Source organism: Acanthaster planci, linkage group LG01 (genome assembly GCF_054643075.1).
Source record: "Acanthaster planci isolate LZ-2023a linkage group LG01, COTS_SCS, whole genome shotgun sequence".
Classification (NCBI taxonomy): domain Eukaryota; kingdom Metazoa; phylum Echinodermata; class Asteroidea; order Valvatida; family Acanthasteridae; genus Acanthaster; species Acanthaster planci.
The window spans coordinates 29,099,861-29,116,091 of record NC_141777.1 but is presented as its reverse complement, the minus strand read 5'-3'; the positions used below and the strand labels follow the sequence as shown (position 1 = coordinate 29,116,091).

At 39.3% G+C, this 16,231-nt stretch overlaps 1 protein-coding gene across 11 annotated transcripts; it reads left to right on the top strand.

The window, feature by feature from the left end:
- The first annotated feature begins 57 nt into the window (after positions 1–57).
- LOC110980912 (NAD-dependent protein deacetylase sirtuin-2-like) lies at positions 58–13,534 on the top strand. Of its 11 annotated transcripts, none has more exons than XM_022237978.2 (12): positions 58–203; positions 3,549–3,689; positions 4,092–4,133; positions 4,577–4,683; positions 6,780–6,905; positions 7,093–7,222; positions 8,426–8,541; positions 9,258–9,334; positions 10,666–10,717; positions 11,916–11,983; positions 12,201–12,267; positions 12,701–13,534. In XM_022237978.2, coding segments are annotated over exons 1-12 (993 nt in total). In that variant the 5' UTR covers positions 58–202; the 3' UTR covers positions 12,767–13,534. The 11 variants fall into 11 exon arrangements, 8 of the variants coding, with proteins under 8 accessions (XP_022093670.2, XP_022093672.2, XP_022093671.2 ...); XM_022237980.2 differs by having other exon boundaries at positions 12,633–13,534; XM_022237979.2 differs by having other exon boundaries at positions 12,373–13,534.
- The last annotated feature ends 2,697 nt before the right edge of the window (positions 13,535–16,231 follow it).

Sequence of the window (16,231 nt, the reverse complement as noted above, 5' to 3'; positions counted from 1 at the left end):
CTTTACCATATCGTTAGAGGGCGCACCGTGGCCGGCCCGTCGGCCAGCTGTTATTAATCATTATGTACATGTACAGTACATCATGCATGCCGCGCCGCACAGCTAGCTAGCTAGCTGCGGGTGGTGCTCCAAATACCATGGAGGCTACCTCCATGCATATACATACTAGCTTTGTTACAGTTAAGGACTGCAAACGTGAAGGAGTGAGTTTCTTGCCCCAGATAACTTTTGTGCTACCGTTCAACTCGCTTAAATTACCTTCAATTTTAAGGCATGGAGGAACTTGGGCAAGAGTTAACTTCTGTATCTTGCCTCATCAGTCACCACTTAAGTTTTAGTTAGTCTGTAGCAAGGAGAGCTAGGGCTTCGGCCGACCGGTACTTCCTGAACAGTACTAAAGGCCGGTTCATACCTGCTGGATATTCACTGTATATGCAGCTCGTACTTCTCGAACGGTAAGTTCGGGAAGTACGCAGCACAAGGGTCTATTTTCAGGTGTCTGCATTGCATGAATGAAAGCGCAGTGCGTAATGAAAATGTGCGTAATGAAAATGGATTGTGCCTACGCACCAAATGTACATGTATGTGTATTCGGACAAATTGCAATTTGTTAACTTTTGTTGGATGTGCACATGCAGCCGAGAATTGAGAAAAGATGAAAGTGTGAATGACAAATGCGGCGTTCATTACGGTATTACATCATTTGGTGTGTACACGCTATCCATTATTTTCACAAACTTTGTGTAAGGGGTGCATTTTCATTACGCACTGTGCTTTTGTTCACGCACCGCAGACACCTCAAAATAGACCTTCACGCTGCGTACAAAGTGAATATGCAGTGAGTATGAACTGGCCTTTACTGTTTAGGAAGAAGCTTAGGTCCATAGGCTACTTAGTCCCATAGTAACATGGCTAACCATTCTAACGACTAACGTTAGATAATTTTAGAGTCAGGGGGTTCTAGCTAAGTGGGGTAACATCTTCATAAAGTCCAGTCAAAGGGTAGCTGCAATCACTTTGTTTTAATCAGTATACAAACCTTTGAAGTGCACCTTTGTGTCTCAGATGATGCTAATGACATGAATGAGGATTTCCGTATTTATGAGTAAAACTGTAACGCCATCCCTGGAAGAAATCCTTGGGCAAGTTCGGGCGCAAACTATAGTTCAAGCGCAAGTCTGTTACACTCGAACGCCCCTAGTCGGTCAATTGTTTAAAATCGCATTGTTACATTCCACCATTGGCTGCGATTCTCACAGTGTGCATGGTCATTGAAATCTTGTACAATTATTTTCATGTGAATGGTTCCCTCTGTAATGATAAATGAAATCTGCTATTGATAACCAGCGGGGTGGCCATACCTCTTGGCATGGTCCCAAATGGTCGACTAGATAGTTCAAATTAACCATCCATTGTTCAGGCAGTATGGTCAAACTATCGTTTGCTGTAGTCCCTTAAACTTACCCCTCAGTGTTACATTGGTTTGTACACAAAAAAGGCCTGCATTTTTGTAGATTTCCATGGACTCGGTTTTCTCTTCTTTGCTGATTCATTGTTTGTATGCATAGCAATAAAAAAGCATCAATTCCTCTTTCAGAAATGCTGTCAGTAAGTAAATTCTGGGTTCACCATTTGAACAGACTGTGCTCCATGTATATGTCCTCCCTCCACTTAGTTTTGCTTATTGTTCAGGGCCAAACACTGAATGCCAGCATAGCTTTTGTGATGGAAACGAGGTGTATGATGTAATTCTTTTGTTATTCAGTCGTCTAATGCAGCAGTAGCCTTTTTTGAGCAGTGAAATTTGTTGATTCTCTCTTTTCCTGTTAAAAAAAATCATGATATTCTTGCATCTTGAGTTTTCCCGAGAATTTGAAATCCGTAAAGGTGAAGCCAGCGCTGAACTACAGGTACTGTAAAGGCCATCCCGATGCTCATTAGCTTGATACATTTTTAAAGCCAGATTCAAGAACTTAAATTTGGTTCGCTACGCTTTGATTTTATTCTGTCATGGCAAATCATTACCTAACTGAAAATCCAGTCGATATTTGAATAGTATAGAATTCAGTAGGTTAAATGGTATCGATAAAAATTGCTTTATGATATATCAAGGATCGGTGCTGGCTTCTGTGGACACTAAATGACGATGTTGCTTAAAATGACTTGATATCACTTTTAAAAAATATTACAAATGTCTTTTGCAAATATTATGTGGGCATATCTCCAGAAAACCTCCTGTGAGAAATATTTTTAATGGTTTAGCTTTGCTTGCTATGTTGGCAACACACCAATGTGAGAACAGAACATCCACTAATATCGAACACTGGCTATGGCTCTTCACCGTTTGATCAGAATTCGAAGCCGTAGTTGTAGGAGACGCAACCAGAATGCGACTCGCCTGTCATGTGCCACCCCATCCAAACCTTTGTATTAACTAAATGGTACACTGGCAGAGGTGGATGAACGTACGTTGCTTTGAACCATTTCTTCCCTAGATGACTTCACAGCAACAGCGCCCTCAGTTGACCAGGAAAGCATGGATAATTTTAATTGTTTAAAAGTGCACTTTTCAATGCATTTAACTAAATAGAATTGTAAAAAGAGTTCTCATACATTAAAGAAGAATACAAAGTTGAAGGAAAAATTGTGTCTGAGAAAAATTAATTGCAGCTACACTTTAAAATAATGACATCAAAAATTTGCCAAATGCAAATTACCCGATGGCATTAGCACAGGGGGGCTGGAGTTACTCATAGTAGAGGTACCAAGTTTAAATAGTTGGGTAAACAGGTAGCTGGAAATATCCACTGCTAAAGGTTCACAAGGCATGTGTGCTAAATCTCCCCATAGACCAGCATAATATGCGGTAACACATAGGGTGCTGAGCCTCAAAATTTTTCCCAAATTTCAATTAAATGCTGCAAAAAGGGGAAGGGGCTTGAACTCTCTTGACACTAAAAGGGCGATGTGATCTTTTTGTGTGTAATTTTAAGTTCTTAAAGCCCTGTGGTTAAGGGGATTGAAATAAACTACCTAGCAATTGTCACTCCTTCCACGTTTCACTACTGAGAGAACAGACTTTTAAAAAGAAACTTCCTTGGTCAGTGGCGAACTAAGGGGTTTCTTTTTTTGGGGGGGGGCACCTATTGGTACTGGAATTTTGGGGGGGGGTGTAAACAGCCCCTCCCCCCCAGCTACGCAACAAGATGGACTTCACTACAGCCCTGAACTTAGACCTTAAATTATCTCTCTCAACATTTAATACCAAGATGTAGAGTTGTAGATTAATCTGAGAAGACATCATTACTACTGGGCCACCATGCTTATGTGTGGGTCCTTAACTTGAGCACAGTCTTCACTTTGGCAAATCACAACATCCTTGCAGTAAAGGCTTCTAATTCTGACCACCAGAGTAGTGTATTAAATCCCCTAAGACTATTTGTTTTTTTATTTATAAAATTACAAATTTGTATTGGTACACAGTATTTTTGGTTATATACTTGTAGTTGCATTTTAATAAACAGAGATGGTTATTCCTTTTGACTCAGTGTCTGAATTAGAGGAGGTAACGCAACGGTTTTTGCATCATCAGTCAGCAGCTGAGAAGTTTGAGACCTCAGAGACACCTCAACGCGTCCTCGACGAGGTCAGCTTGGAGGGTGTGGCCAGATACATCAAGAGTGGCAACTGTGAGTGGGAGCGTAAAAATCAAGTGCCTTTGAATTTTTTCTTTCGGTTTTGATTTTCACATGGGAAGCATTTGGGGACACCTGTTTGGCATCATGCCAATATAGATGTCCATATTCCTGAAAAATATCCATTTTCACGATCTCAAGTGATGTTGTCTTTCCGAGCAGTAGCTTGGATGTTAGTTTCACTCGCTTTTTTTGCAAGTATTTCTCCAAATGGAGTTGTGTTATCATTCTTGATTGCATAATCATGGCAATGAGTGAAGATTCTACTAAGAATTTGTAAACTATTTCAAGAAATTTCAGACTTGATAGAGTAAACAGGTACACAAAAATGGATTTTTTCAGAGATATGACTATGTATAATTAAATGAGATGTTCTTGTTCTTGGTATAATTTCAGGCAAAAATATAATTTTCATGACAGGAGCAGGGATCTCTACGTGTAAGTCCTTTGGTTGATTTATACGTATCAGAATTTTCTTCAACTTCAGTACATAAGATTAGATGCTGGCTCGGGTTCCAGTCCTCCAGTGACAATTTAGTTGTGGTTTTGGGCAGGCAAGAAAGCTGTAGCCTGTCACACCAAAATTAGGCCTTCCTCTGAGTAGAAAAGAGTGTGCAATTTGGTTCCTGCACAGCAGGGGATTTTGGTTAGGCTTGACCCTCACGGATGCTTGTGGACAGGGCTGCTTCATACTCAGTGCGTGGGTAAACTTCAAATGTCAGTTTGACATTGTGAAGTATTCATATCAAAAGTTGAAATGTACTCAACTCCGGGCAAATTTACAGCATGCTGATTTCCCATTACGTCACAAATTCGCATCGCCCATTCTTTTGACCTGAGAGTGAGTCTGCTCATCTGTTGTGGATCTATACTATGTCCAGCTGCAGGACTTCCAGATTTCAGGACTGAAACCACCGGCCTGTACGACCAACTTCAGGAATATGAGCTTCCCAATCCTCAGCGCATGTTTGAGATCAGATACTTCAAGGTCAGGACTAAGTTACCGTGCATTTTGGGCTGTGATTAGCGTGCAATATGTTCAGTACAAATTTGCCCTCATTGCGGCTCTTCTCAAGCTTCCACATTCCTGTTGCCTCTTTTCAAAGTGGGGACTATTGTGAAGCTGGTGATTATGATGCAAATTCGGTCTTTTCATTTCTGGGCTACACACAAAGACCAATTACCATATACACAAGAGCCAGGGTCTGCCTTCTTACATCGTGTTCGCTCGAGTGTGAGCTGAGAATAATAGCTGAAAAGCGGGCTGAGGATTTCAATTTTTACTATGTGTCTTAACGCGTCCCCGCTTGAAGGGGTTAAAATACACTTTTTAAAAAGATTGAAATAATCCTTGCATCTCTGGACAGCAGTGGGTGCTGCTGTCTTCAGGGAAGATACTGTTCAGTTTGTAGGTTTTCTGCCAAAATGTGTGAATCAAAAATGTGCTTGCTCTCTAAAACATTCCTGAGAACACATTGCATGTTAGCTTATTGCCATGTACTCACATTGCAATGAGTCACAAAAGAAAAGGAAATTTAGAAATGTTAAAGCATGAAAACTGCCAAGTGCGTGCACAAATCAGTGCAATACTGAGGCTTTCTCCTTGGAGTGATATCACAGTCTTCTTCGTGAATATGGAAATTTGCACTTGCACAAAAACCAAAGAGACACCAGAACACAAACACTGAAAATAAGTTTAGTTGGAAAACAAAATTCACTGCATTGACCCTTTAAAGAGGCAGATGTGAAATTCTCTTACAGCCCCCGAGAGGCACAAAGTTTATCGCCGACTTGCAAAATGTCAGAAGTTTATGCCGTGAATAAATTTCTTTCAGGGGCAGGGATGAGTGAGATGCATTTAGTGGCCCCTCCCTTTTACAACCTGCTCCACAACCTCCAAAACTCAAAAATATTCAAAATTGCTTTTTTTGTTATTTTGTGTGCAAAGTTAATCTTCTTAAACTTGTCCCATTTAGCTGGGTCACCCCCCCAAGCGATCTAGGGCCTATTCCTCTTCCATTCCACAGAGTTTCATGTCCTCCTCTGATGCAGTCCACCCATCCATCTTTCCATTCGTATTCCCCTCGTCCTCTCAGGCACACTCAATCCCATTGCTCTCCCACTGCTTCATGCCGGGTGGAATTTGTATATGCGGGACAAGTTCCCGGGAAATTTTCAAGATTTTCCGTTTTTAAAATTCTTCAAAAATTCATAACTTCATTTATTGGACATTTACACCCACATCAATGACTGTCAGGGGGCTACTCTAATCTGTAAGGCAACCTTCATTGAGGCCTGAGTATTGCAGCCAGGCCCTCCGCCCATTAAAGAATGCCCAGATCGTGCGGTGTTGTGTTATTCCTTTGTTCCTGAAATTGGCCCAGCGCATTGCTGAATTCAAATACAGCCATATTAGCATGCAGTGGTACTGTATCACTCATCGCTGGAGTACTTTTGTCCCTGCTGATAATCCATGGGCGTGAATGCCGCAAACAGTAGTATACTGTTTCAAAACAATGACGGATTACCTCCGCTAATTTCACATTCCTAACCCACATCAGCCTTGCTTCTCTTGCCCTCTCAATTCCAACCACTCCTTCCGTTTCCTGCTTACTCTTGGTTGTCTTCTGTTCTTTAAGACTAATGCCCATAGTCCATCTCGGCATTCTCAGCCATAGGCACAATTTTCTCTGTTTTGCTGTATAGGAGCACTGGTCTGGTCATTGGTGTGTATAGAGGTTTTTCACATGGTGTAACATGACGGGCAAAGGCATTTCAGGCAGCATATCATGTCTATGGAGGCATGTTCATTTTGGAATCTTGGTATATCTGTTGGCAATTTCATGTACGCCAGAATGTTAAGAGATTTCAAACCCGCGCCCATTTCTGTGCACATCTCTGTAAAAAGAAAGCTGACCATCAAAACTCCTGTGACAGAAAATCCTCTATATTTTGGTTGTTTGTTTCAGGGCACAGTAATAATTTTTAAATGTGTTTCAGCTCACAAGCATAATCTGATCTAGCTTCGTTTCTTATGGGATATGCAGAAGAGATTTTGTTTAATGCTGTTTTGTTGCATTTCAGGAAAGGCCGGAGCCATTCTTTAAACTTGTGAAGTCGCTGTACCCTGGAGCTTTCAAGCCTACACCGTCTCATTACTTCATCCGCCTAATGTGTGAAAAGAACATTGTTCGGCGGAATTACACGCAGGTAATTTGCAAACTGCAAAAAGAGGAGTTTGAATAAACTGCTGTCTTGTGTCCAGAAACAGCCAAAAGTATGTAACAATTCTTGTAGTGAGGCTGTGACAATTACTTCTTGTAATGAGGCTGTGAATGTCATCTGAGGGTAAAGAGGAACAATGTTTCATAATTTTTCTCCATGATTTTATTTTCAGAATATTGATACTTTGGATAAGATAGCTGGAATTGAAGAGGAGTTAATCGTGGAAGCCCATGGAGGGTTCAGCACAGCTCACTGCATTGGGGAGAGTTGTTTGACAGAATATCCTGCTCTGTGGGTAAAAGGTGCGTCAAGCTTTGACTTGAGAAGAGTTGAAGATTTTCCATTATTACCCTCTTTCGTTGAAAAAAAAAAACAAAAACCTACCAGCGTTATAGTCAAGACCATTGCAAGACCAGACACCAGACCAAACACAAGACAAGAGTCCAATCACGAGCAATGGCTTTTTTCACACTGGACAAATCTCGCAATTGACACATGGATGAGAGCATGCAGTTTATAACAGGACATTTTTTCAAACCGGGCCAACCTCAATTCACCCCTGAAATTGATTTCACCCTTGATCAGAGTGTAATGAGTTGAGTCAAGGACTATCCAGTCCCAATTTTTGATGACTCTACTCGACTGGACTCCTAAACGGGTAAATGACTTGACGCTAGTCCATCATCAGAAGACTTGACTCGAATGTAAGTTAATAAGACGCGGGTCCCATAAAAAAAGCAAATTTCCTTGCAACAAAACAGTTGCAATGACTTGCAGTGCTAGTTTCTAATGTTCATGTCATGTGTTATGACCATCAAGAGTAGATGTGGTGTGACAACTTACATGTACATGTATAGCAAACCGGAGGAAAATTTCAAAATGCCAAAAAATGACTTTCTGTCTTGTTTTTATTTATTGTATTATATTCATATATTTGTAATGCGAGTTAAATACTCGACATTTTGCCTTACGGCTTGACTTGAGTCACTACATTAGACTGACTTGACTTGAATTGACCCTATTTGCTACAATAACTCGACTTGAGTCACAAAAAGTGGTTGGTGTGCTTGAGAAAGCCTTTTACAGCAGGATTTCCAGGCAATGACAGCATGCACTCCAATTATCAAGTATTGATTTCGAGTCGATGCTGCACAAGGTCTTCATTGCTCATGTTCTTCTCAGGGTTGAATTCACCTTGTGGTAAAATGAGCTTGGTTCACTTGAAGTAAGAGTGAAATGACACAGGGGTTGAACAGATGATTAACCCAGGGTGGGCACAGATTCTCCCAGGATTAGTTCAACTCAGGTTGAGAGGTCTTGTGTTGGTCTTGTGATGGTCTTGTGTCTTGGGCTGGTCTTAAGTAAGAAGTTGTGACTACAACTGTGAGTCTGATGCTTACCAGTAGACGACCAGATGAAAATTAAACAATTGTGGCTGACTTTCTCAGTGGCTGAAAGATATGAATGCTGAAAAAGTGAGTACTACCTTAACTTTTCTTTTCCAGATGAAATTTTTGCAGACAGAATCCCAAAGTGTAATCAGTGTGGAGCTGTAATCAAGCCAGATTGTGTATTTTTTGGCGAGGATATGCCCAGAAGGTTTGAGCATCTAGTTGTAGAGGTGAATTGAGTTCAAGTTACCTCAAGTTCATTTATCTTTTAATTTAGGTCTAAAATTGCTGCATGGTGTCATGGTGGACCAAAAATTACCATAAGTGCTTTTCAACGTTCCGTCACAGTTATTCTCCTGTGCGTCCACACATGGATGGTCACTTAAAACTTGCAGTGGCATGTCTTCTTAGAATTTTATGAGGGCATTCTCTTGTTGACTTCATAATCTGGATGGGGCTTCAGGGCAGTGCACATTTTTTTGCAGTGGTGGGTACGTTGTCAAGTTACCCATTTTGCATTTCATGTAAAGTATGTACAGTACTGAATGGATGCTTGTGGAAAACAACAGAGGTCATATGGGTATGCCCTCAACCATGTTGTCAAACTGTAAGTTTAATATTACAGGGTTGTGGGGCTTTTGACATAAAACTGACATTATAATTCTTCTGTGACCCAGTTGGCTGTGTCAAACTTGTGTTGTGGAAGGTAAACAGTGACAACAACTGATGCTCCTCACTTCACAGTTACAACAGTTTACCTGCTGTCCGCATTGGACTTAGTTTTGTCAAATTGACAATATTCTCTGTGAGTTTTAGTCCCCTCCACCTAAAGACAAAAGCCCAATGTGAGCAGGGTTAATGCTATACCATCACACAGGTACCCTAAAAGTGTGGCCTTTTCCCTCTGAAAGCTTTCTTTTGGTGGCGTTTATTCATTTATCGGCAGGACTTCAGCAAGTGTGACCTTCTGATTGTTGCTGGAACCACACTGGTAGTGCAACCATTTGCATCAATGATACATAAGTGAGTGTGGATAGGCTGGGTGTCTACCGTATTTGGTTGTGGGACATTCTCTTTGATGTTACAACCACATGGCATGTTTAAACCATGTAGAGCATAGTTCATCAGAACCTGTTCCTCTTACTTAAACACATCAGGAAAAAGTTCTGAATGGTCAAACTGGGTACCTGAGGTTTGGGGGAATATATTTTAAACTACATGTAGAAATCAACGGACATGGAATGCTAAAAAATGTTTCCACTTCTCAAAGGTGTTGATGGGCTTCTTTGGTATATAGTAATTTGAATTAATTTTCACATTTACTTTTCTTTTTTATTCCTTTGAATTATAGAGTTGGTTTTCTAGCCCTGTATTTACTTCATTAGGCCTAGGGATACTCAATTCCCATACAAGCTGTAAATGTACATCAATTCTTGTCAGTTGACGCTGCCCATTGTGATATGAGACCAACAGACATTTATGATTGTGTTCCTAGAATCTACCTTATACAGTGTAATATGTTAAACGGGGTGGTACCAGACTATTTTGGGTTTCATGCCTCAATTTGTTTTTCTTTTAATACGGGAATATGTGTTTGGCTGCCTTGGCCTGTCTAAAACATGCGTTTAAGACTGGCTCAGAAAAATGGATATGACTATTAAAGGCCCGAGCTGCAGGCATCATCTTCATTCAGTGTCCTGAGACCAGCCAAGCACATATTTATTCCCATTCATAAACACCTTTTTGAGAGAGTCAAAAGAATTCAATATATGATGGATTTCCAACTATTTTGTTCTAGAATTGTTCTTTCATTTTCCCAAACACCCCCATCCATTTTATGGAATACTCCTTGTGCACATTGTCCAGTTGGCGCACCCGTGGTGAACCGCATGCAGACTGTTTGCCAATCAGAACCAATTACAACTGTCTTGTAAATTGTCTTGTATCCAGGTGCCAGTGCGTGATTTACACAGCGGGCATCACAGCTTCTCAGTGGGCATTATTAAATGTTAATACACGGTCAAATTGCACATTATTGAATAGGGAGACTGTTTGAGGCATTTATGAATGTGGCTTAAACCATTTAGATATAAACAGTCACAAAGTTTAAACTCCTCATCAGCATAAATGACATTAATTTGCAATGAAGCTTGATTTCAAATTGTTCTTTTTTTTCTCAGGTTCCCAAATAAAAAGTAAACCTCACGTAATATGGCTTAATTGCTGGTAAGGCCAAGTGGGAGATTTGTCAATACAGATGAGTGAGCAGCTGTCCTTATTGAGTAACAGTAATAACCAGAAACAGGGTAACGGGCTTGTTTGTTGATGACTGTGATTGTTTCATTACCCCGCAGGGTACCAGCTTCAACACCGAGGCTTTTGGTCAATTATGAATTAAGTGGCAAGGTAAAATCTCATACTTGACAATCATCATGATTGTTCAGCTAACTTCCTGAATCTTTCAAAGTCCTCCATAGTGCAGAAAAAGAAACATTCTTTTTACTTCATCTTTCCAGGGCATCAATTTTATATTATAGTAATGTAAATTGGTCAACCCTGCTTATTGGTGATGTTAATTGTTGGTTATTGGTGAGGTCTGTTGTTTGGTTATTGGCGAGTTAATTGGTGAGGTTAATTGTTGGTTATTGATGAGGTTAATTGTTGGTTATTGGCGAGGTTAATTGTTGGTTATTGGTGAGGTCTATTGTTTGGTTTTTGGCAAGTTAATTGGTGAGGTTAATTGTTGGTTATTGGCGAGGTTTATTGTTTGGTTACTGGTGAAGTTAATTGTTGGTTATTGGTGAGGTCTGTTGTTTGGTTATTGGCGAGTTAATTGGTGAGGTTAATTGTTGGTTATTGATGAGGTTAATTGTTGGTTATTGGCGAGGTTAATTGTTGGTTATTGGCGAGGTTAATTGTTGGTTATTGGTGAGGTCTATTGTTTGGTTTTTGGCAAGTTAATTGGTGAGGTTAATTGTTGGTTATTGGCGAGGTTATTGTTTGGTTACTGGTGAAGTTAATTGTTGGTTATTGGCGAGGTTGATTGTTGGTTATTGGCGAGGTTGATTGCTGGTTATTGGCGAGGTTGATTGCTGGTTATTGGTGAAGTTTATTGTTGGTTATTGGAGAGGTTAATAGGTGAGGTTTATTGTTTGGTTATTGGTGACCTTAAATGTTGGTTATTGGCGAGGTTTATTGTTGGTTATTAGTGAGGTTTATTGTTTGCTTTGCCAGATAAACAAATCCCAACAATTTTGATTGTTTGACTATATATTGGCTTACTGTATTTTTCATCTGCATTTTCTTTTCTTTTATCATTTTCTGTGTAAAATTCAATTTATGCTTTTATCTAATTTTTTTTTTATATGATAATGTTTGCAGGGCCCCATGACAGACCACCTTCGGGTGAATGGGTAACCCCGGGTAAAGATCAGAAAAAAATAGGATAAGAGCCAGGTACCGGTCATATGTGGCTGAAACAAAACTGTCGTGCAAGTGGGGAGGAAATACATGTACTTGCTAGGAACATGTGCAGCCTTTAGACTGGTTATGCTATGGAAGTAGCTCTTACTGTGACTTTTTTCTGGTGTGTTGGTTGTTCCAGGTTGACCCCCTGATGAAATTCATGGGCAGGGGTGTTGGTTTCAACTTTGGTTACACTGATAATTACAGGTAATATACCCAAAATGAACAGTATCTTTTTAAGTGTTTTTGAGGCGTGTGCCTTGTATACCTATTAACATTTTAATGAAACGTACCCAGAGAGTAGTTGTAATTATTCTTGTATTTCCTCAGAAATAAAGGTACTTTGTCACCACAAATGTTAGTGGGAAAATTGTAACAATGTCTAATTGCTAACAAGATGGATGTATTCTATATTTACATTAAGGGATGTATTTTACTGGGGGTCTTGTGATGAAGGGTTCTACAGACTAGCTGAACTTCTTGGATTGAAGGTAAAGCAGTTGTCCTCTAAGAGATACTTTACCAAGTGAAAGATGTTGGACAAGTTCATACCTGTGTTCGCTTTTGTTTTATTTGTGGCACTTTTATTTTGTCAGTGCAAGGTTGTTGAGAAAAAAAATGCCTTGTTTGATTAATTCTTGCAAGGAGTGAAATTTTCACATTCACATTGTATCTAAATCTTCATGAGGCGACGAGTCCAGTATTTGGGGTAAGATTTCCACCTCTTTCTACCAGATTAGATGGCTAACCATCTGCAAATCCAGCCATTGTTACTTTTCTTTTTTTTTCAAAGGAAAATATTGTGTTTGAACATTATTTCAACGTATACACTTTTTTAACAAATTATTGATTTCAGAATAACAATTGATGCATTGATCTCTTCATCCTCTAAGTGATGAAAAAATTCTATGAATCCATATACAGGAAGAGCTGGAACGACTAATCAAGACAGAACACCAGAAATTAGATGCTGCAGCCAGTTCTAAGTGAAATGATGGAAGCAAAAACATTGTGGTACTACAGTGTTGTATTCATGAAATATTGGAATGAAATTTTATTAAAAGATAAATTCTGAAATTCCAAGAATTTCTGTAAAATTATCTAAGATTTTATTTAGTTCTCTTTTACAGATGGGTGAGAAGTCAATTTCTATTTCAGATTTACATTTATAAAGTGAGTTAGGGCTGGTATAAGATTTCAATGCAGCTGTATGTTCAGTTCCAGCTGGGGTTGTTTGTATTTTTTCTTAGCAGCTGGATTTTTTTTTTGAGGGGGGAGAGTTCACAGCAATACTCAAAGCTGTTCCTTTTATTTTGGTTGGTTCAATTTTAACTTCAAGGGTAAAATAGTTATTTGGGGGTCGTTTTCATGCTCTTTTCACAGTGTTTACTCTTACATTTACTTTGTCTTTTTGTGCTTTTTACTCCATGTTTACTGTGTGTGTTCATTGATTGGTTGGTTTCGTCATTTCAGAACGGTTTCTTCATTCGGGCGAGATTTGGGGATTTCTCTATTAACTTGTTACTGCCCAAATAAGTCCCAGGTTTGCAGAATCAGTCCAGATGATGTAGTTTCTTTGTGTAATTTTGTCACATGAAATAATACTGGGCTTTTGAGTATTTGTAGTCAGCAAGCAGTTTGCAGCAGTTTTGTATTACATATCTTATTAAAAAGAATCTACAAAGGCAGATTATTGCAGACAAGTTATTATTTTAAAGGATCTATGCAGTGTTTTAAAATAAAATCCCCAAACATGCACATTTTATTGCATTTATCGCTATACATGTACATGCATGTGTTCTTTGACATTTTAAAGGTTATTTGAAGCATTTGGGGTATCATGCTCATAGAAAATCAGGGATCTGCAGCTGCCGGTCGGCGCCGGTCGGGCCCGACCGGCACGCAGAATTGCCGACCGCCACAATCTGCCAAATCAACTTTTCCGACCGGCACGTATTCCCGATAAGAACCCAAATAAAATAGCATCTTGGTCGAGGGATCGATCGTGAAGATATGAAGATCGTGAAGAAACCGTAACATTTCTTCGTAAATTTCACTTTGCACTGCCATGCATATCGTCTGCGCACCCACGTACGTGCATATGCAACATATCTGGACCAAATATTAACATGAACTTATAGGAGGCTTTGTTACGCGCAATGCACGTGTACATAGTGCGTAACGAATCTTTCCATTGGTTGGAAGGCCATACACAGGCTTGCATATGCAACACTCTCAGTGCGCAAAGATCGGAAAACCCCCTCTCCATGATGTACAGCGTTGTTTGTCCAGTTCCGCATTTTACCCAGTTCCACAACTTGAAAAGAAAATTTGGCTTAACTTTCAGAAAGACAAAATTGCAAATGACCCCATTCACACTTCGTTTAAACACTTAAAAATCTGGCAGAAAAACAATTTTACATGTACTTGCAAAACTGACAATCGACCGTGACTGTTTTTCGCCGCGCCGACCACGGTTAGCAACATTCGGTGCATGTATTTTCTGCTCGATGTTGCATAAAACGATCACTGCGATCGTTTTTTAAACCAACGATCGTACCACATTCGTTAATTGTTGTTTATCCCACGGTGAAAATATTAACTCCGCAATTTTTTTATTCAAAAGTAACAGCATGATTTTGCCTTTTCCGTAAACGAGTTCCATATGGCAAGATACACGCGCTCAGTATACACGTGACACATGGCCAGATGTGTCAGAAAAGCAAACGGCCAATCTACATTATGTTCATGTAGACTTTAAAATGACTGTTCAGAAAATCCCTGCACACATTTATGAATGTCGTTATCCCATATGTATACTGTACGAACTTTCGTACAAAGAAAATAAGGAAAATATTCCGCCAAGATTTTGCATGTTTCGCCTTATTTTCAACACAAAAAAAAGAAAAATGATTTGAATAGCAATGAAAAATTATGGGCATCATAGAGATAGAAATTAATTCAATATTTAAGGGATTTACAGAATAAAATCAATATTTATTTATACTCTTTTTTTCTAATTCAATTGCCCGTCTAAAATTATCACCTCATCCTAGTTGACCAAAATTCAAGACAAATTTTCAATCTTTTTATTAAATTTCAGAAATTTCAGACATGAGATCCCTAATTCTAGGCTGTGTATACACAGCTGAAAACACCCAGAAAGTGCTGTTTCCGGCCATCTGGGGGCTTTTAGATTCCAAAAATTTTCTGGTACGCTCCGCGCCAACCGATGGTGGCGCTCCGCTTAGATAGTCCCGCTGGCACTAAAACCATCCTGGGCAGAACCCTGGAAAATGTGTATAGTCATGAGTAAATTGTGATGTAATCCAAAGATAGAACCTCAGTAGTACATTTAAATGTATTTCAGCACGAACATTTGCCAAAAATTTAGACTTTCTTTTACCGTTTTACATCTTTTGCTTTGACTGTATGTGTTGGTTTATGTTAGCCTGTAAACAATGCATTTTTTTCAAAACTTTCTTTCAGTGAGCAAATTTGGGGCCGACAACTAGAGAAAAAATCTCTTACTAAGGGTGTCAGTGACATGACATCGTAGAAATAGTGCCCTCTTTTGTCATGAAAAGTTTGGGAAATTCATATACATGCATTTAAAAAGTTTCAATACAGTTCACCAAAGAGTTGCATAGTTTTCATACATTTGGAAGTAGATGTTCTTGCAAAATTTGAATCTAAGAAAAAAATCATCCCAGGGGCCTTTTAAATTTTTTGTGGGGTTCCAAAGTTTAACATTGTTATCCTTATAAATTAACTAGTAGTGGTAAAAACCATCTGCTATAATGCTGTGCGGCTCCTCGGGAAAATAGAAGGCTCCATGGATCACCACAGGAGGTGACACGGTGAAACTAGCTGCCCATGTTGATCTATGGATTTTTTTTATTTACCCTACGTGTGATTAACCAGTCAATATTTGTTTCGTGACACCCATCTCCTGCTTGATTTAATTGACAGCTGATGCATATGATCCAATTCATGTTAAAGAAATGCATTAGAAATTTGTTGACATTTACCAGCATTTTCCGTACCAAACTATACCTTTCGCAAATGTTTATTAACTCAGCTCTATAGTGCTAACACTTTGAAATGTTTGGTTGCTAGGGGTATAATTTCCCCCCTCAAAATCAAAATGGCAAAACGCATACAACCGAATGCCACGTGACTAGCTGTTCGACCAATGTGACTTTTAGTCGGCAGATACATCTTCTCAGATTGTTACTTGAGCTCTTTGTTGGCTATTTTCATGGAAAGATGTTTTATATTTGGGGCCTAGTATTTTGATATCCCATGACTTAATAAAACAGTTAAAGCTCACCTCTAAGGAAAACATGTTTCCTCTAATTTTATCTGTTCAAATAAAAATATGGAAGCGTCCAAATCGAAGGCAGTGTCGTTTGTCATCAGAACTCAACTATAACAAGCTTAAAAGGTCATTCT